At 42.5% G+C, this 21,256-nt stretch overlaps 2 protein-coding genes and 1 long non-coding RNA gene across 23 annotated transcripts in view; all 3 read left to right on the top strand.

The window, feature by feature from the left end:
* Window positions 1-16,499, top strand: part of LOC139609604 (NLR family CARD domain-containing protein 3-like) — a 41,191-nt gene extending 24,692 nt beyond the window's left edge. For 2 of the 11 annotated variants that reach the window (XM_071464432.1, XM_071464430.1), the window contains exons 2-11: window positions 5,826-5,944; window positions 6,057-6,224; window positions 7,832-7,945; window positions 9,151-9,229; window positions 9,386-9,611; window positions 9,744-11,547; window positions 11,665-11,838; window positions 12,271-12,444; window positions 12,828-12,874; window positions 12,969-16,499. In XM_071464432.1, coding sequence (XP_071320533.1) covers window positions 5,856-5,944; window positions 6,057-6,224; window positions 7,832-7,945; window positions 9,151-9,229; window positions 9,386-9,611; window positions 9,744-11,547; window positions 11,665-11,838; window positions 12,271-12,444; window positions 12,828-12,874; window positions 12,969-13,540 — 3,447 coding nt within the window. In that variant the 5' untranslated portion in view covers window positions 5,826-5,855 and the 3' untranslated portion in view covers window positions 13,541-16,499. Of the gene's footprint in view, window positions 1-4,481; window positions 4,762-5,825; window positions 5,945-6,056; window positions 6,225-6,533; window positions 6,714-7,831; window positions 7,946-9,150; window positions 9,230-9,385; window positions 9,612-9,743; window positions 11,548-11,664; window positions 11,839-12,270; window positions 12,445-12,827; window positions 12,875-12,968 lie in introns of those variants that run through there. The other 9 variants (XM_071464436.1, XM_071464433.1, XM_071464434.1 and 6 more) reach the window with 8 other exon arrangements.
* LOC139609673 (uncharacterized) lies at window positions 610-1,359 on the top strand. The gene is made up of 3 exons (XR_011685300.1): window positions 610-751; window positions 999-1,198; window positions 1,274-1,359. It is a non-coding gene; the product is annotated as an uncharacterized lncRNA (long non-coding RNA).
* Window positions 16,500-19,129: 2,630 nt separating the features above from the next.
* Window positions 19,130-21,256, top strand: part of LOC139609600 (NACHT, LRR and PYD domains-containing protein 12-like) — a 144,710-nt gene continuing 142,583 nt past the window's right edge. For 8 of the 11 annotated variants that reach the window (XR_011685275.1, XR_011685274.1, XM_071464415.1 and 5 more), the window contains exons 1-3: window positions 19,130-19,215; window positions 19,326-19,446; window positions 19,717-19,866. Coding sequence is in view for 8 of the 11 variants with exons in the window: in XM_071464415.1 (XP_071320516.1) it covers window positions 19,412-19,446; window positions 19,717-19,866 (185 nt within the window). In the remaining 3 variants the exon portion in view is untranslated. Of the gene's footprint in view, window positions 19,216-19,325; window positions 19,470-19,716; window positions 19,867-20,163; window positions 20,637-21,256 lie in introns of those variants that run through there. The other 3 variants (XM_071464416.1, XM_071464417.1, XM_071464420.1) reach the window with 3 other exon arrangements.

Here is a 21,256-nt window from a genome sequence, read left to right as displayed (position 1 = left end):
ACAAGTTATAACTCAAAATTCTATATACATAAATGTAATTTCATGAAATCCCCTCCCATTGTGTAAAGCACTAAACATACATTTTCTCCACTTAACAAATGCATAAAATATCAAAGTGTCCATAACAGGAAACTCTATATGTCTAAATATAATTTACTCTCTAATTAACTCTTGATCAGTTCTTCATTTTTATCTTATTATTATTTTAATGAATCAATTTTTCTATATGTTTTTCTTTCATGTTATCTTATTCAACAACTCAATTCTGTTTGTTTTTGTGGTTAAAGGGGGATTTATTGTTCATGTGTTATAAATAAAGTTGGTTTAAAAAAAAGAAAGTCTTGTGAAGTTCAGTCAGATTCCCTCTGCGTTGCCGTTGTCTTTTCCTAACTCCTTATGACCTCTCCTTCACGTCTTTCCTTGACTTCATGATGTTTTCATTCGACGCCAAGGAAAAGTGGTTATTTTGACTTTTCCACCGCAGCTCTTGACTAACAGGTGGTTCGAAGACAACTGGCCGCTGAAAGAGAGAGAGGCCAGACTCTGTATCCACAGAGGACTGATTGGCTAATGAGACACAGCTGATCACCATAAACCTGTGAGAAAAAAACACAAAGGCAGGAAGACATGAGGGGCTTGTTTCAGAAAGCAGGGTGAAGAAACTAGGCTCTAGATTTAAACCTGACAAGTCAAACTCTGAGGTTTCTGTTTCAGAACAAAGATGGCAGATAATTGCAGACTAAATGAATGCGTAAGTATTGATGAGAAATATGTTCATCATTGTTTATTTAAGAAGTGTTACTAGTTTTAGTGTTCCACATTTTCGATATGTATCTCTATATAGTCTCTCTCTTGCATGTAACCCTGCATAAAACATGTTAGTGGTCTAAGCCAAAAAAGCTGCCATTTCTGCCATCTTAACCCTGGCAGCATGTAATATTGTCCATGAAGGCAACACCAAAATGTCTCCAAATGTTTGCTTACTGGATATGTTCAAGTTTTAACTACATTAGCCAATAGGAAAAAGGCAGAGGCCCCAAAAACAGGTGGGAGGTCCACCACCACCACCACCACCACCACTCACAGAGGCTGAAGAGACGGCTCTCAGCCATAACACTGGCCGACCCGTGGCTGAAGGCATCCCTGGAGGAAGCTCTCTGAATCTGTCTTGTGGAGCATCCATAACACCCATGCAACAGTAAGTACTCTACTCCAGATTTTTCATAGTTGGTGTTATTTTTTTCATTGTCTGTGTTGTTAATTTTCATTACAGGATGAAGACACCTTGTCAGCTGCCATAGAGAGGGAAGATGTAGAGCAGCCGATTGAGTTTTACACTTATAAAAAATAAAAGGCACCTAACTGATGATGCAGTAGTGAAGCACCATAGTAAAACTTGCACCTTTACTCACAGAGCAGTGCTGGAAATGACAGAGATGAACAGTGTGCATCCCCATCCACAGCGCAGCTGACCTCAGTAAGATTCCTCAGCATTGGCATATAAATCATTGAAAGATTCAAAAATAATCTTTCTTTATTGTCCATAGTGAGAGAAAATGTCCTTCGCTACAGGCACATGAAACACACATGCATAAACAATTAAATGAGAATATGTTTGCCAAGCTAGTGATGATAGTGATGGTCTATTTGTAAAATGGATATTGCATTGGGACTGAGTTTTTGTAGGCTGTCTGCCAGAAGTACTCTGAATGTAAAGCAATGAAAGTAAGGCTGGGCACACACTGCATGATTTCAGTCCGATAATCAGCCGAATTCTGAGTCATTCGACTGTTTTTGGATTCGACTTCATTTGTCAGCTTCACTTGCCAACAGTCAATGAGCTGCTCTCGACCGGCAATCAGACGGTCGGACAGATTTCATAACTGTCCAAAATTTTGGTCGCCCCTCGTGTGGGTATCGCACAGTAGAGCCGATTCCCCCCTGATCTCAGTGGTGCTCAAACTTGGAGTAATGAAAGTCATGTAAGTAATGAAACAACCACAGCATAACTGGTCAGAACGTTGCAGAAAGAAAGACAAAACAGGGAGAGCTAATGTTTGTGCTAATATTAGTGCTGTAACTTCTGTAGTTTTCTGCCATGGTGCCTCTTTTTTTGGACCTTTCTGCACAGAGAATAGCACAAATGGCCAAGACAGTGCGTTTCTCCTTGGTGAGCATCTCTGAAATCACCAGTTCTGGTGTTCCAGGTTCAGGGGTCCAGCGTTTTCACACATATAGTGTGAGCAGTCACAGCTGACCATCGGACCATACAGTGTGAGCACATAAATCATGAGCTTTGGCTTTTCGTCTCATGTGATTTACTCGTACCGTTTGAGTTGTAATTCAACAAAATGATTGCTAAAATCTCACAGTGTACATCAAGCTGAAGAATTCTAAGACTTTTTTGTTGATTCTAATAGCTCCCTGTGAAGCAGCTCTACAAGGTGTACTTGGAGAAGCAGATTCAAAACTCCGAGCTTGAAATGCACCACACAAAGCAGAAAATGCAAAAAACCCAAACAGAAGTACAATTATTGGAATATCAGTTAAAGGTGGGTAGTGGCACATTGTTTAACTTCTTTCAGCATAAAATGGGGGTCATCAGAGAGGGCTGGCATGGGTACCCCCTGTCACCAAGCAGGTAACCATCGAACCCCCCTACAATAATGAGCATACAGTTTAATGTTAAGTTGCAATATGAGGAAATGGGATATTGCTTTTAAATATTGGGATATAGCTGTACTGTATCTACTCAACACAGACAAGTCTAGCACTCAGCGTAGACTCATGAAAAGTTCTGGAATCATGCACAGACCCTTCATTCACTGAAGGAGCCTGATGGAGATATGTGTTCCATCTATGCAGCCAAATTATACCTGGAAATCCTAAAATAACTAGGGTATAGGCCGACTGAGTACAGTTTGAACAGAGGTAGAACAGTCGGGTAAAAGAATCATATGAAACAGATGTTTTCAGTTTCTAGTTTTGTGTGGCAGGCCAATGCAAAAAGTGTACCAACTGTGTGAGGTCTACTCGTATCATATGAACTGATTATTGCTTCAAATCTTAAAGCATCTTACTAAATACAGTATTCCTTGATACTTGCAATTCTGTGGAATTCTTCCTCGATGATTCTACTAGAGTAGGAAACACCTCAGAAGTGCAGAGCAAGCGTTTGAGCGCGAGAGTTACATTTCTGACACACCGACAGACGGTTGAGACGGGACAGACGAAAGCGCTCCAACAGAAAATTATCCAGGATTGATGAAGTGTCCAAACGGGGGCTGATCCCCCTCTCCTGACTGAGATTTCTGCAGATAATTTGTGCTTGGATATTGACTGGTTCTTCGAGGAAAGAGCACAGCATATCTGAGAGACTACCTCCCTCAGTCTGAAGGTTCATTTAAAGAGGAGAAACTTGGGGCTACTGGAACAAAAGCTGCCAGCGAGCAGGTTAGCTTCACGGAGTACGTGGCCACAGTAACTGACTCAGAGTTAAGCAGAACTGGCTTTTAGAAACCAAAAACCCAGAGTTTCCTTTAACTCTGAGAACTCTGAGTTTTAACCGAACCCGCTTTCTGAAACGGGCCCGAGGTGAGTGATTCCCACATGAAACAGGAAAAAACTGCAAAGAGTCTGAGTTGTTGTCTGGACACAGAAAATATCTGGCTTCTCTCTTCTGTTCTGTAGAAACTCCTTAAGCTCCTGTCCACCAGCTGTTTGGCTTCCTGCAGTGCACTGTGGTGTTGTGATCATTAATAGTATTAATCCACACATGTTGGCTCCTGGCTGACTGCTCCCACTGTGACAGTAACCACTGTCTTCTTCTCTGTCCACATCTTTCTTTTATCCACCTGCTCCTCAGTCACTCACTTCCTTTTTCATACCCTTGTTCCCTATTCCCTTCCTCCTGTCTCTTAACTGCTTCTGTTACCACACCCTTCCTCCACTCTTCTCTGTTGGACCTCTACTTCATGTTTCATCTCTTCACATCCTGATACACAACGCTACACTCACCTCCATGGCAGCAACTCTTTGGTGGGACACCTTCCATACTCATGATCATCCCACACCTCACACTGCTCCTCTTTCCTTTACACACTTTGGCGACATGTCCAAATCCCTGGCATCTGAAACACCTCATTGATTTGGTATAATTTCTCTCACCTGATACCTTATGAATCCAAACCAGGTCTGTTGGGATTTCTTTTGTCTCAGTCTCTGTTTCCCTTTCCTCCACTTCTTGTGATTCTTATAGCACTTCTAACCAAACTCTTCAGACTCTTCAGATTCTTCTTTCATAGTACCAGAGTGGCCCTCCAACCATCACTCCCTTACCACCCAGTTTCACTTTATATTTCTCTCATCACTGTCCCCCTCTTGCTTCTACATCCGGCCTCTTCCCACTCACTCTCCTTCCTGATTTACCCGAGTTACCGTAGAAAGAGGAAGTTATTCAGCGGTATGTTAGTGTTGTTATAATGTTGTGTAATGACTGAGTCAGCGGTGCAGCAGTGAAGTCTGGACGGACTTTAAACATGTCCGCCATGTTGTGTCCATGTTGACAGTGGAGCAGAGGTTAAAAGTTCAGAGGCAGCAACAGCTGGTGTTTACATCCCTCACCGCGGGCTGGCCAATCAGCTCCGACTCAAAGAGAGAGAGAGGTGGAGCAAGGCAGGAAAACACAAACGCCCCACAGAGAGAGAGTTAGGTTTCTCTCTGAGTCAACATGGCGGCGCAGCTTCTCCTCTCCGTCTGAAGGTAACATGAGCACCTTCTTTAACACCTGTAATGACCTGAGCCACAGCAGAAGCTGCAGTAGAGCTCTCTGTGGTGATATTTCATCTTATTCTAATGCTACTGAGTCAGAGCTGTAAGTGTAAAGTCAGGACGGGCTTTAAACATGGCCGCCGGTGTTTACAGCAGAGGCGGAGGAGTCAGAGTCAGACGCAGTCAGCTGCTTCCTGTTTTTGTCTCTGAGTTGGGATTTTTATACATTTATTGTGTTTATTTTGTTAAAACATATTTGGTATTTTTATTGAAGCGATGCCGAATTGTGTCTCTCTTGTTAGTTTGCTTTTGGTTGTTGGTTTGTTGTGGTTCCTTTATGCAGGAGCAGACAGGCAGGAAACTGCCAGGGCCCCTGGACTAAAAGAGGCCCCTGGTGGTTTTAGATTTATTGGGAAGTTTACTTATTGACAAATGTAGCTGCACCAATCTTCTGAAATGTAATTAAAGCCCTTCATAGGAAGATGTGTTGAGAATGATTGGGAACTTGCAGACCCATAAAAGGTCAAGATTATTTTTTAATAATAAATTATTTTTTAATTTTCAGTGTCAGTGAAATGAGTGAATGTTGTGTAATTTGAGTTTAGAGGTGAAATAAATTCAGTCCCAGTTGTTGTGTGTGAAATTATCAGCTGCAGCTTGTTTGATGAAGTCATTTCCTGCAGAGACGCTGCACATTCAGAGACTGTCAGATAAACTCAGTGTGTGTGTGTGTGTGTGTGTGTGTGTGTGTGTGTGTGTGTGTGTGTGTGTGTGTGTGTGTGTGTGTGTGTGTGTGTGAGAGAGAGAGAGAGAGAGAGAGAGAGAGAGAGAGAGAGACTTCACTGCTGCTTCATGACTCCATCTAGTGGACTGATGGTAGAAGAACAGCAGCTTCCTCTTCCTCACACTGCTGACTGAATACAGCTGACACTGATATTAACCAGAGAAGAAGAGTCAGTCAGTGGAGGAGCAGCTGATATCTTTACAGGAGAAATGATGTAAAGTTCAGTTGATGTGCAGATGAATGATTTGTGTTTGTCTTCACATGAATGTAGAAAATGTGATGTGGATGTGAACTCAGCAGCATGGCTCAGTGTGAGGACAGAAAGGAGGGAGCCCCTCCCTCTAAAATCACTCTGTGTGGGGGCCATGAGAGCCAGACCAGAGCTCAGAGGTGAGATGAGGATCTCTAACTGTCCATGACTCTTCTCCATGTCAGAGCTCAGCACTCACATCACTGCTCCATCATTATTCACATTCAAAGCTCTGTGTGTGTTGTGTCCAAGCCCAGAGCAGCAGCATGACACCCCAGACTGTGCTGCACCTGGACTTAGACCTGGACCTGGACTTAGGCGTGGACCTGCACCTGAGCCCAGCTGTGTGTCAATGAATAGTGACAGGTCAAATGAACGCTTCGTTGATTTTAAAAGAAGACAGTCCTCTGCTGCAATGAGGTACGCTGTTACTAACATTAACTTCATTGACATTAACATGTGTGTATTCATTTTATAATACTCAAAAAAGAATGTGGGTCTGTTGGATGTTTTTTCTGTCTGGTGAAGAATTATAATGCCAGGTTTGAAGTGACAAGCTAAGAGCTGTCCACTTGTGGTCGGATCAACTAAAACAGGTTTTAATGCCAGCTCTGAACAGGGTCTAATGGTCCATGACTCAGTGGTCACTCCACCATCATTACGCATCATTATGCATTATGCTTATTTTATTTACAGTGCTCGCCATTTCATGTTGCATTTCAACTCAATCTAAGTGACCTAAAGAAAACCTCAAGGCAGTTCAAACTCACAAGTAGACTGCTTCACCCAGAACCACAACACATCAGGTTGTCCCACACAGCAATGCTAACACCAAGGAATCAGCCAGCATTCTTGGTTTCCTTTCTCAGCACATTTCCACGCAGCATTCCCTAAGGCAGGGGTCGGCAAGTAAATGTGGCTTCCGGACAGTTTTTTCTAACCCATTACATGGCGGCCAGAACAAAATCAAAGGCTAATTTAAGAAACTGATTGATACAAATGCAACTCAAAGGAACTTTATTACTGTTCACACGTGGCTCTGTGGCCCACAGTCGCATATTATACGTTTGACTGATTTATTTAACTGGTGTTATTTTTTCACATCACATTTCTCCTGTCTGCTATTTCAGAGGTCTGTCAAGTGAGCAACAGAACCTTTGGAACTTCCTGTCAGAACATTTCAAAATAAAAGCTAAAAGCTTGTTTGAACAAAAGAATTGCAGAAAAGGAACTTTCTTGCGCTTTTAATTTGTAGACAAGATAAAAAGACAAAACTCGCTAAAGAGGAAGTGATTCAGTTGGTAACTATTGCTGTTCTGATGGGCATCTATCAGCAAACCAGGTGCTGTGCGCCTGATGTGACTGTTTGCATCTGTCATTCACTCTTAACATGGATAAAAGTATAATAAGCATCTTCAGGTGATTCTCTATTTCTACATTTAGCTATAGCTTAATGTGAGGCTGTCAGTTCAATATTATAAGATTTACAAATAAAAGTCAGATTCTAAAAATAATCTGGTCCGTTGGCCACCAGTTGCTGACCACTGCCCTAAAGTATATAACCCAAATACATCACTCTACAACTGCAAAAATAAACAAAACGGTCTATTTTATTGAAAAGAAACCCCTTCTTTTTGGAGGCATTGGTTTGGCCCAGTGATGTCACCATGACCTCACCATGACTATAAAAACCAGGAAATGCTGGGCGGCCCCCTCCCAAACAATAGTTCTGTGCAGTGGGTCAGAACAAAGGAACAAGCAAATAAACATGTTCAAACCTGCAACATAATAAAAGTAGCTGAAACTAACTCATGACTGTGTGTTTACTGTACTCTGGTATATTATTGCAAACCCAAACAAACCCTGGACAGTAAGAGAGGCAATGTCACCAAGCAATGTTGAATCATAGTAAAGTGAACATATGTAGAAAATGGTGAAACATGGTGTAATGTGTAACAGAAACATGTAAGAGACAAGTGGTGAGTAAAAGAGAGTTCTCACATTTATCAGTTGTGTGTTTGTTTCAGGATCCAGCAGCAGAGACCAGACTCTCCTGAACCCAGCTGTCTGTCTTTAAAGAGCCACCTGTCGAAGGATGTTATCACTGACTTTAAAGGAGGACGTCCATCAGCTGATCAGATGTAAGCTGTAACAGGACAATAAGACACAGGTTACTGTAGAAAAGAATCAGTTTGTACAACAGGTTGTTGAACAATGTCTGAAATCAAAGTGTTTCTGTCTGTTGTGAACGTCCACACTGGAAGGTGGAGGTAAAACTCCAGCTGTCATAGAGAGGGAGGAGACATGATGTAGGTTAAATATGGAGTCTGTCCTGGAGGAATCATAGTGTTGACCTCAGTTGTTCACATGAAAAGTGACAGAAATAGTTTGTGTGAAGAATGAAAAAAGAGCTTGAGAGAGATGTTCAAACCCCGCCTCCTTTCTCACCTGCACACAGCTGACCAATCAATGAGGGAGGAGGGTGTTTCAGACACTGTTCAACCATCTGATGAACCCCTCTGATGGAGTAAATTGAGCCCTTAAAATGTTCCTGATTCATATTTGAACTTTACACAGTGACCTGTCATCCTGGGAGCTGCCCAGTACAACCAGTCTGCATCCAGACGAGTGTTTAGTTCCATATCAGAAATACTCTCTGTCCATGTGATGATTCACATCCACTGAGGACGTTTGTGTAAACAGGAAGGAGATTGTCTACGCTGAAGAATAATAATAATAAGAAAATACGGAGAAAGAACAGCAAATGCAATTGTAGCAATAAAATGCAGAATTAAACTGCACAGCAGCTTCCACAAAGACAACAAGCTCAGTAACACTTGTCATTAATTATCCATGTTGCTTTCACTGGTAGTTGTGATAAGACCCAGTCAGGGAGTGAACATGGGTGCCTACATCAGTGTTTCCAGAAGCCTCTGTTTTGGGGACTCAAACTCCTGAGTTATGTGGATACCAGAAGTAAATGTAGCAAAAGTAATGGATTTTAAAACTAAAATGTATTAATGTGAAAATAGTCTGATACATGCAGACACTGAGCAGCTCCACTGGAGCAGCTGGGGGTTGTAGGTGCCTTGCTTCAGGGCTCTTCAGCAGTGAAGGAGGGAGAGCTGTATGGAGGGTTGGTGAGAGCTGAGCTGGAAGCTGCAAACAGCTGCAGACTGAGCTGTTGATTCTCAGTGGGATCAGCAGGACTAGTAAACCTGTACCTCTACAGGGAGTGGTCTGATTCACTGTTCACATCCAACCATCACTTCATGGACCTTCAGCTTGTGTCTGTCTCTGTGTGGACAGACATAATGTGAGCTCATTCCTCATGATTCCTCCACAGAGTGGACCAGGAGAGCTCAGAGGTTCCCAGTGGTCAGTCTGCCCGGCAGCATCAAACACACCTGGACTCCATATTAATGGTCTGTGCATGTACAACAATTACTTTCACATCTGCTCACAATCATCTCCATGCTGCACTGTTAGACCAGTGGATTGTCAGTCTGTCCAACATGGATCTGATGTTTGGCTCCATGGTTTTAGTTTGATGGTGTCATTGATGTAGTTTCCTGTTCCAGCTGCTGGAGGAGAACATTGTCAGTTTTGTGAAGAACGAGCTGAAGAAGATCCCGAAGGTTCTGAGTGCAGATTACCCAGAATGCTTAGAGAGTCAGAGGGAGGATGAGGAGGTGTTGGACGGTGAGGATGAAGAGCAGAGGAGCAGCAGAGAGGCATTAGTGAAGATCACAGTGAACTTCCTGAGGAGGATGAAGCTGGAGGAGCTGGCTGACTGTCTGCAGAGCAGTAAGAGGATTTCTCTAAAGATTCAACATGATGGAGAAATGAGACATTTACTAACGTCTCAACACATGTCAAAATGTTTTATATTTTTTCCATGAATCAGTTGTGTATCTTATTTGCTGTGTGTTATTTCAGGAACTCCTGCTGCAGTTTGTCAACATAAACTTAAATCTGAGCTGAAGGAGAAGTTCCAGTGTGTGTTTGAGGGGATCTCTAAAGCAGGAAAACCAAACCATCTGAATCAGATCTACACAGAGCTCAACATCACAGAGGGAGGGGCTGGAGAGGTCAATGATGAACATGAGGTCAGGCAGATTGAAACAACTTCCAGGAAGCCAGCCAGACCAGAAACAACCATCAGACTAGAAGACATCTTTAAAGCCTCACCTGGAAGAGATGGACCAATCAGAAGAGTGATGACAAAGGGAGTGGCTGGCATTGGGAAAACAGTCTTAACACAGAAGTTCACTCTGGACTGGGCTGAAGACAAAGCCAACCAGGACATACAGTTCACATTTCCCTTCACCTTCAGAGAGCTGAATGTGCTGAAAGAGAAAAAGTTCAGCTTGGTGGAACTTGTTCATCACTTCTTCACTCAAACCAAAGAAGCAGGAATCTGCAGGTTTGATCAGTTCCAGGTTGTGTTCATCTTGGACGGTCTGGATGAGTGTCGACCTCCTCTGGACTTCCACAACACTGAGATCCTGACTGATGTGACAGAGTCCACCTCAGTGCACGTGCTGCTGACAAACCTCATCAGGGGGAACCTGCTTCCCTCTGCTCGCCTCTGGATAACCACACGACCTGCAGCAGCCAATCAGATCCCTCCTGAGTGTGTTGACATGGCAACAGAGGTCAGAGGGTTCACTGACCCACAGAAGGAGGAGTACTTCAGGAAGAGGTTCAGAGATGAGGAGCAGGCCAGAAAGATCATCTCCCACATCAAGACATCACGAAGCCTCCACATCATGTGCCACATCCCAGTCTTCTGCTGGATCACTGCTACAGTTCTGGAGGATGTGTTGAAGACCAGAGAGGGAGGAGAGCTGCCCAAGACCCTGACTGAGATGTACATCCACTTCCTGGTGGTTCAGTCCAAACTGAAGAAGGTCAAGTATGATGGAGGAGCTGAGACAGATCCACACTGGAGTCCAGAGACCAGGAAGATGATTGAGTCTCTGGGAAAACTGGCTTTTGAGCAGCTGCAGAAAGGAAACCTGATCTTCTATGAATCAGACCTGACAGAGTGTGGCATCGATATCAGAGCAGCCTCAGTGTACTCAGGAGTGTTCACACAGGTCTTTACAGAGGAGAGTGGGCTGTACCAGGACAAGGTGTTCTGCTTCGTTCATCTGAGTGTTCAGGAGTTTCTGGCTGCTCTTCATGTCCACATGACCTTCATCAACTCTGGAGTCAATCTGCTGTTAGAAGAACCAACATTCTCCCAGAAGTCCAGAAGAAGAAAAGTTGAGTTTACACAGACACGTTTCCACCAGAGAGCTGTGGACAAGGCCTTACAGAGTCCAAATGGACACCTGGACTTGTTCCTCTGCTTCCTGCTGGGTCTTTCACTGCAGACCAATCAGACTCTCCTACAAGGCCTGATGACACAGACAGGAAGTGGCTCACAGACCAATCAGAAAACAGTCCAGTACATCAAGAAGAAGATCAATGAGAATCTGTCTGCAGAGAAAAACATCAACCTGTTCCACTGTCTGAATGAACTGAATGATGGTTCTCTAGTGGAGCAGATCCAACAGTTCCTGAGATCAGGACGTATCTCCACAGATAAACTGTCTCCTGCTCAGTGGTCAGCTCTGGTCTTCATCTTACTGTCATCAGAAGAAGATCTGGACGTGTTTGACCTGAAGAAATACTCTGCTTCAGAGGAGGCTCTTCTGAGGCTGCTGCCAGTGGTCAAAGCCTCCAACAAAGCTGTGTAAGTGTATAGATCGTCAGATTTATTCATCTTTATATGAAGACACTGCTCTGATCTTTTCAACAGCAGAGGAAATAAATTCCTCTCTTCTTTAATTCCTTGTTATCATCTCTTCAGACTGAGTGGCTGTAACCTCTCAGAGAGAAGCTGTGAAGCTCTGTCCTCAGTCCTCAGCTCCCGGTCCTCTAGTCTGAGAGACCTGGACCTGAGTAACAACAACCTGCAGGATTCAGGGGTGGAGTCACTGTCTGCTGGACTGGAGAGTCCATACTGTAGACTGGAAACTCTCAGGTCAGGATTCATCTACCTGTTTAACCAATGACCATTTAAGATATCATTAACATTAGTGGATAAACAGCGAACATGTGTAGGATTGTGTAAAGTATATTTCACTAAACTTTGGCAGAACTTTCTAGACTCAAAGAATTTCTTTCCATGAGATCCATGGATCTTCAATATCTTTATTTTTTTGAGGAACATGTCTAAATGTAATTTCCAGTGGTGTGTGTGCATATGGACCACATCTCAGTGGGATCAGTAATGGATACAGAAAAATCTGTGAAATATATTTCAAAGTGTATCTGCACACTAAATTCACAGCTTTTTTGGTGACATTGGACCAAAAAAGAACAGAACCGACAACGAGAAAAGAATCAAACAGCACAAAAACAGACCTCCATGTGTTGACAGAGGATTCCTGTGTGTGGTTTTGTGTGTCTGCAGTCTGTCAGGCTGTCTGATCACAGAGGAAGGCTGTGCTTCTCTGGCCTCAGCTCTGAGCTCCAACCCCTCCCATCTGAGAGAGCTGGACCTGAGCTACAATCATCCAGGAGACTCAGCAGTGAAGCAGCTGTCTGCTGGACTGGAGGATCCAGACTGGAGACTGGAGTCTCTCAGGTATGGACAGACACTGTCTGATAGAGGAGAAGAGCTGAAACATGTTCTCTGTCACAGCTGATGACAGATCTCTACAGAAGAGCTCTGACTTCAACAAGCTGTGTCAAGGACGCTAAGAAGCTGATTGATAACTGAGCTTCTGGGTCATGTATGGAACTAGTGGGGGGGGGGGGGGGGGCATGGAAGTTTGACTCATGACGTCAGAAAATTTGGCAACGGCAGACACATCTATATCTATTTCTTGGATTAAGTATTTACACTGTTTGTAGTGGAAAAAGGAACTTTAGCCTGAACACAGTAATGATCAGAGATGGCCAAGTCAAGTAATGTCCATGTTTGCTTGTTGAGAGAACATGCTGGTCTGACCCCCCTCCTCCTTTCAGGGTGGAGCCTGCTGGAGTCCGGTGGTTGAGACCAGGTCTGAGGAAGTGTAAGTGTGTTTCTCATCTGATTCATGATTCACTGTCAATAACTGATCAGATGATAGATCAATAACTGCAGCTGTGTCTCCTTCTCTCCATCAGATTCCTGTGAACTCACAATCGACACAAACACAGTGAACAGAAAGCTCCAACTGTCTGACGACAACAGGAAGGTGACACATGTGAGGAAGAATCAGTCGTATCCTGATCATCCAGACAGATTTGACCAGTGTCCTCAGCTGCTGTGTGGAACTGGTCTGACTGGTCGCTGTTACTGGGAGGTCGAGTGCAGAGGAGGAGTTTATGTAGCAGTGAGTTACAGAGGAATCAGCAGGAGAGGAAACAGAAAAGACTGTGTGTTTGGACTGAACCATCAGTCCTGGAGTCTGTACTGCTCTGATGGTGGTTACTCTGTCTGGCACAATAACATAAGAACAGATATCTTCCTCTCTTCCTCCTCCTCCTCCCCTCCCCCCTCAGTCTCTCACAGAGTAGCAGTGTATGTGGACTGTCCTGCTGGCTCTCTGTCCTTCTACAGAGTCTCCTCTGACTCACTGATCCACCTCCACACCTTCAACACCACCTTCACTCAGCCTCTGTGTCCTGGGTTTGCAGCGTGGCCTGGTGCCTCACTGTGTCTGTGTTCAGTGAGGCAGAGAGTCTCCTCCTGTTAGAGAAACTCTCTCACTGTTGAACAGAGAGTTCAGTCTCTTTCACTCACACACATTGTCAGGTTCATGTATTACAGCAGTTTACTTTTTAAATGCTTCTTCCAGTGCTGTAAAGATAAAAGCTACAGTTATAACAGGATAAACATGTTCACTTGTTATTGAGTCTTTTGAGTCTGTTTCCAGTGAAAACATCACAGTGAATATCTGGATGTCGTCTTTCTCTGAAGTCAGTTCAGCTGAGACGACTCAGTTCATCTCAGCTGCAGTTAGTTTGCTGCAGATGTGACAAACTGAGATCAGAGAGGAATCACTGACCTGCAGTGACCTGAGCTGGATCTGCAAAAAGACATTCAGAGATGATGGTCCAGTGAACAGAGGGTTGATGAACAGCCTGGTTTCTTCCTGCTGATGAATCAGGCTGCAATGTTCACTGTCAGTAGCTACAGTCAGGGGTTAAAGTGGGAGTGGAGGAGTCCAAAGGTTTGTGGGTGGGTGTAGATACCAGTCTGTGGAGCGACCAGTCCCCTGGCTGTCCCTCTGCTCTTTAATCACATGTAGAGCTGAGCTTTGTCATAACCTCATGAATTTATAACGTAGAGCTTTTCATGTGTTCTACATAAGTGAGACACAGCTTCATCTGCAACAATGAATCTAAAAGCTCAACTGCCTTGTGTGAGGATGTTTAACAGATATATAACATATATATATATATATCTGATATGAGTTACTTACTGCAATAAACATGAAGTGGTTACTGTACTATAACTTTTCTGTCATGGTAAAACATTTGTAAATGTATTTCTTGATCATAAATGTATTTTTATATATTTTCTTGTCTTACATCACTGGAACTTTTATTTTTTGAATGGAGCACTTTGTAACGTGAGTTTAGAAAAGGGATCTACAAATAAAGATGATTATTTTTACTGTCTCAAAGTGACCAACAGGAGTATAACCAACAGGAGGCTGTTGATGTAGCACATGATTTTTGTGTCACTGTTGTATAAGACTGAATTTAGTGAATATTATTCCTAATAAAAATTCTCAAAATTGTGAAAAAGCGCATTTTTCCGAATTAATTTATATTGTTAAAATGTCAAATGTAAAATTTATGTTTAACAAGTGATCACATCACAACATGAAATGTACTTTTACAATTACTTTTTTGTTATATCGTGAGAAGTTTGTATGTAGAAGCATGAAAATATCAGATTTTCTTTTCTTGTGTGGCAGCAATAGCTTCCATCATTTATAATGTTTCAGTCGTTAACACCTGTCGTTACCTGAGCTACAGTAGAAACTGTAGTAGAACCTTTGCTGGTGTTATTTAGTGTTTTTATAATGTCACTGTAAAGTGTGGACGGACTTGAAACACGTCCGCCATGTTGTGTGGATGTTTGCAGTGGAAGTGATGGAATAAGAGCAGAAGCAGAGTCAGCTGTTGCTCAGTGGTTGAACACAGAGTCGTTGTCACTGTGCAGCTCCTCTCAGGACTGAAGGCAGCTCTTCCTCCCTGAATCAGCCTGTGGAGGAGGCGGAGACCAGCGGCTGCTCTCTCTGTGGGTGAGTGTCTTCAGATTTACACTGCAGGACGGACATGGACACTGTGTGGCGGGCTGATGGGTTTCAGACTGAGAGTAACTATGGCCATGTTCAGAGAGATGACAAGAGAAACCTGGCACTTCAACAACAGCCTCTTTCACTGAAATGAGAGAGATTTCCATCAAATTAAGTTTTAATATCAATGTGAAGGCTTCATTTATTTTTGTTTGGAACTGTCTAAACTAGTTATTTGCAGGGATTGTAACTTGTAACTTCTGGTGCTGGACAGTAACAAAGTACATTTACTCCAGTACTTCAATCTTAATTGTACTTTACTTGAGTATGTCCATGTTCTGCTTCTTTATACTTTTCCTGAACTACATTATGTTTATTTCACAGCTAGTTTCCCTTGAGAATTTATACAAAAACCTAATGATCACTTAGAAATGAAATAAAATAAAATATGATACATTATTACAGATGAAACTATCCAAAGAATGTGAAACCAGCTCCACCAAGGCAACATTAAAGTTCTGACTTAATGTTAGATACAATGATGATATGATATATGATATGATATGATATGATATGATATGATATGATATGATAGATATGATATGATATGATATGATATGATATGATATGATATGATATGATATGATATATATGATATGATATGATATGATATGATTCCTTGCTGCAGCAACATTTAAAGTGGATGTATTGGACACACCATAACCCCGGCTGACCCACATGGAAACAACAGAGCATGTGTTTTATGTTCGTGACATGATCCAAATCCTTATGGAAATCCTTGTCTAAGCTCCAAATCCATAAATATAGATTGATTCTCTTTCAAATTTGTCCAGATCTCTAGTTAACAATATCATCATCATCTAATTAACTCTTGCTCAGTTCTTCATTTGTATTTAATTATTGTTTTAATGGATCAGTTTTCTCTACATGTGTTTTCTTTCATGTTATCTCATTCAACAATTCAATTCTGTTTGTTTCTGGGGTTAAAGGAGGATTTATTGTCCATGTGTTATAAAGTTGTGTCAGGGTTTGAGTTTGTCATCTGTTTCCTGTTTTATTTTGACATGTCTGTCTCAACTTCCTGTCTTGCCCTATTCCTGGTGTCTTTACCTCCCCCATGTTGATTACTTCCCCCCGCCCTAATGGTTTTCCCCTGTGTCTCGTTCTCTTCCCTGTCTGTCTGTATTTAAGTCCACGTCTCTTCCTTGTCATTTTGCAGACTGTCTCTACCCCAGTGTGACTTTTCTGACGCTCCTCATGTGTTCTGACCAGTTTTTGTAGTTTTCTCGTGTGTTTCTTGCCTGCTGATTCTGTTCCTCTGCCTGTGCTGACTGCTTTACTGTGTACTGGACCTTTTGCCTGAATAAAGGACCTAGAGTTTGGACTTTGTCTCAGTCTGCTCAGTGAGTCCATCTTTGTGCCTGATAAACCCACTGTGATCTCACCCATTGGTTGGTGAACTGCTGTTTTGAAGCCTTGATTTTTTGAAACCAGAAGACACCATATTTGGAGGCGAGGGTGGAGCTGACCTCAGACCCGAGGTCACTATGCACACCCACCTCCACCAGCTACCTGACACACTGCACGAGGCTCCATGCTGCTCTGTGTGAGTCTGCATTCAGTCATTTTCCATAACTCAAGCTAAACTTCAGTACGAAGTATTAAAGAACTTTTAATAGCAAACTGCCTGCATGTCCACATTTGGAAAATATTACACACAGGAGGGGTTATGTAAAGTTATTGTAGCTGAAGTTACTGTGTGTCCAGTCTATGCTCGAGTGTGGGTCATTGTTCAATTATTTATTTTAAAACGGTACAGCAGACTGTTTTTATAACTAAGCTGAGGGAGTAATGTATTTTCAGATAACTGGAGTTCGTTTAATAGAGTGCTTCTTATTTTTGACTCCTTCTTAGAAGCCAAGGTCTGGATCATTGGGGACAGCTCCATCTGGCGTGGAGCCCAGAGAGCTACAGAGACCACGGGGAACAACCTTGGTGATGATGGTGTCTCCATCCACTGGTTCGGCTGGGGGGGTCTGAAGTGGAGGAGCCATCTCCTCTTTTCCAACCAGTACCTACGAGTGTTGTTGATGGTTCATGATATTTTTGAAATTGATGGTTTTTAAAAGTGCAATAAAAGTATTTATGAATCTCTTGGTCTAAGTTTGTTGATGGTCTTATGCTATGAATTATATCTGGTGTAAATGTTGACAATAGCAACATACACAGATTGTAATTGTACAAGAGCACATTGATGGAGGTTTTGCCAGAATTTGTAATTAGAAGGCTATTTCTTTGTTAGTTACTTAAGTTACTTAACTTTGTTCATACACGTTTTTATCAAATGTTGATGTCCGAGAACATTAACAATGAAGGATAAAAAGACATATTTGATTTTGTCCTTTCCATGTGTTTTATGTACTTTATGTGCGAAGAATAAACCGTTTCAATGACACTGAAAGCACTGATTCACCAAACTGTCCTGTGAGATTCATCACAAGCTGTACGGTCAGTTTGGAAAACCCAGGCAACACTTCTGTAGTTAACAGAAAATGCAGTAGTGTTTGCTAAGTGTCCACAAATCGTTACATGGATATTGAAAACTGGTTGTGGAGATCCAAGTCAGACCACAGCGACATCGGTAACGTTACCAGCTGCAACGTGTCGATAAAGGCTGCAGCCAGTGTTAGCCTGGCTGTCTCAAGTCAACTACCACCAGCTCACTCCTGCTGCCTGACCCCCCCCACCCCCTAACCCACAGCTTACACACAACCTTAGTAAAGAAGAGCCTGTGCAGGTGTCTAAGTAACTAAACAAATACCCAACCTGTCTATACCGTGTTGCTTATAATCATGTAAATGTCACGTCTGATAAACTGCAAACTGTTCTTTGGCTTTGATTGTTGAGCTGCAGGATTAAAGTTTCACAAAGACATTATTTTGGTGGAACCACAGACAGACAGACAGACAGTTACGTGCATTTGCACATTATGACTGATCCAGATAAAAGCAGCTGCAGACGTCTATAAACGGGTCGATTATCAGATTTTGGTGGATGACACTGGTGCACCCCCACTGACTTCAGATGGACCCACAGTCATTGCTTTCTACATTATCTATTAAAGTTGCTCTGTAAGGAGCATGACTCAGACAGCTGTGAACACTCTTAAATGGCATCTTAACTGTCCAGTCTTCCAAAACTTTGACCTTGTGTAACTCCTTGGTCACTTGATCATAAGCCCTGAGATGTTAGCTATGTGTGTGGCCATATAATATTACATTTAGTGTTGAATTGTCTGTAAACATAGATTGTTTGGAGAATAATGTAATTTCCTGTTGACAGTGAATGCATCAGCAAAGTTTGTCTGACAGTACAGTTTTACGCTGGTGAGGTGTTGAAACATAAGCTGCTAATTTTACATCATATAACCTGTTTGTTGGATTCCTTCTCTTTCACTTACATACCTGCATGTTATCATTGATGAGAATGAAAAACTTCAAAGTAACTTAAATTTCAGCTTATTATTGATCAAATAACCAAAAAGCATTGTTCAAAAATCATCTGAATTCAACTGTTGAACCAATGAAATCACGGCAGGTGGGATTAAACGTTTGAGTTCAAAACTAAAACATGGAAGAAGAGATGAGTTTAAAACTAAAACATAGAAGAAGAGACGAGTTTAAAACTAAAACATAGAAGAAGAGACAAGTTTAAAACTAAAATATAGAAGAAGAGACGAGTTTAAAACTAAAACAGAGAAGGAGAGACAAGTTTAATACTGAAACATAGAAGAAGAGACGAGGCTCAGGTCATGACATCTTTATTCTTAATATAATGTTTGATCCAGTTCAACCTGAAAATGACATTAGATGAATGGAAATCAAGATAATTCTGTTGAAAACACACACACACACACACACACACAGACACACAGACACAGACACACACACACACAGACACACACACACACACACACACACACAGACAGTCATGTGACTTCCTGTAACTGCAGAGGGGAGGAGCAGCTGAAAGCGTTCAGTGAACTCAGACTCCATTTGAAGTGGACGGAGCAGAAGGAGGGAAACTGAAGGCTGAGGCAGGTGAGTGTTAACACAACATTATTATTATTTTACTGTCAAAGTCTCTGAGTCAGTTTGTCCCTGTGGACTGTGGAGGGAAGAAGAGTCACAGTGAACTTCTGTCCACACAGAGACACTGAGAGAAAAGCAGGAACAACATGAGGTGTGGTACTTCCTGTTCAACAGTTTGACTCCATGTCGTGTTGAGCTGAATAATATGAAACCTACAACTGAGCCAAGAGAACTGAGCAGGTGGACTTTATTATACTGTACAGGTGTGTGTGTGTGTGTGTGTGTGTGTGTGTGTGTGTGTGTCTGTGTGTGTCTGTGTGTGTCTGTGTGTGTGTGTGTGTGTCTGTGTGTGTCTGTGTCTGTGTCTGTGTGTGTCTGTGTGTGTGTCTGTGTGTGTCTGTGTGTGTGTGTGTGTGTGTGTGTGTGTGTGTGTGTGTCTCTTGAGCAGCTTGTTTGTCCTGACTCTCGTGTGTGTGAGCTCACAGTCAGTGTTACTGGTTTCCCTCTCAGACTGACTGAAGTCCTGAAGATGAGTGATTGTGTGGAGGAAGAGGAGGACAGAGCAGAGTCTCCAGGACCCAGCTGTCTGTCTGTGAAGAGTCACCGGTCCAAAGAAGAACCTCCAGGCTTCAGTCCTGAGCCTGGACCCTCAGACTCACAGTAAGAGACCTGCTACAAACCTGTGAACCTCCAAAATGTCTCTGTAACAGTGTTTAGTGTGTTGAGCTCCTGCAGTGATGTCACTTCCTGTAACAGCTGCCGTAGTGTCGCAGAAAATAACTTCCCCTGGTTCCTCTGACATATCAGTGTATTCACAGTGACTGCTGAGGAGCTGGTTTCCTGTGAAATGATCCCAACAAAGAAGAGTTTGACTTTTTTCTTGTGCATATTTTTGCTGCAGCTGATGAACATGACAGAGATGTAAAGATGTCAGTAATTAAAGGGCCGTGGTGGAGCAGAGAAGCAGCCACAGAAGAAGAGAGCAGTGTGTTGGTGAACCTGGATGAGCTGGGATCTAACAGAGTTGACCACACTTTGCAGGATCATTTTACAGCCTGAATGATGAGCTTCACATGTCAGAGCTTCACTCTCCACAGTTAGTTTGATCCAAACTACAGTGAGCAGCTGTTGGAGGAAATGACTGAGCCTCTTTAACATCAAAGTAGATATTTGTCAGCTGTTCATACAGATTTCAGGCTCTGTGTAATATGGGCCGCTGATTGTAAAGTGGTTCATACTGAAATAACAACATTTCACCACATTTAGTTAATCAGAATTTAAATGTTAAATCTAAATATGAATGAAACTTAATATTTAGCTAATATGCTAATTTACACTGCTGGTCAGAGGAAGTACCAAAATAAAAGCTTAATCCGGCATCATCCACACTCAAGAGGAGTGGGTGGAGGAGGATGGATGTGACGTAGCAGGTGAGTTGATTCTAAACAATGTTTTTGGTATTTGACAATGATTTCTGGATTCTGGACTCGGCGTTTGGCAGAAACTGGTTTGTGACTGGATCAGGATGGAAACTCAGGTGGATGAAGAGGATGATGATGATGATGATGTGGAGTTGGATGACTGGACTCCAGTTTCTAGTAGGAGAGGACGAGGACAGGGGCAGAACAGACAAGATGAAGTCAAGGCAGATCAATTCACATGAAGACAGGAGAGTTCTTCACGAAAAGGTGGTGAGGGAGGATTTTAAAATAATCCTTCAGTTCAGGAAGGAAGAAGAGCTGGTGAGTCTGGGTCTGAGAGCACTGTCTAGGGAATTAAACAAGAAGTTAGGAGAGGAGGAAATGGCTCAGATCTTTGTGATGGAAACTTGTTAATAACCTGTAAAACAGAAGAACAGAGAAATTTAACTTTTGCAAAAAACTGGTGAATGAAAGAAGGATTGTGGGAGAGAGCTGAGTGACCCTGGGAGTGATGACAGGTATTCCTGTTAATGAAGACTTGGACAGACTCAGACAGAGTATTAGTGGAGGTGAGGTGAGCAGAATAAAGAGATCGTTGAAAACAGGTAATGGTGAATGGATTGATAGCT

The sequence above is a fragment of the Trachinotus anak genome, unplaced genomic scaffold, assembly GCF_046630095.1.
Source record: "Trachinotus anak isolate AG129_WGS33_773 ecotype Australia unplaced genomic scaffold, CSIRO_AGI_Tana_v1 ptg000026l, whole genome shotgun sequence".
NCBI classification, from domain to species: Eukaryota; Metazoa; Chordata; class Actinopteri; order Carangiformes; family Carangidae; genus Trachinotus; species Trachinotus anak.
This window is presented reverse-complemented; position numbering and strand designations above follow the sequence as displayed.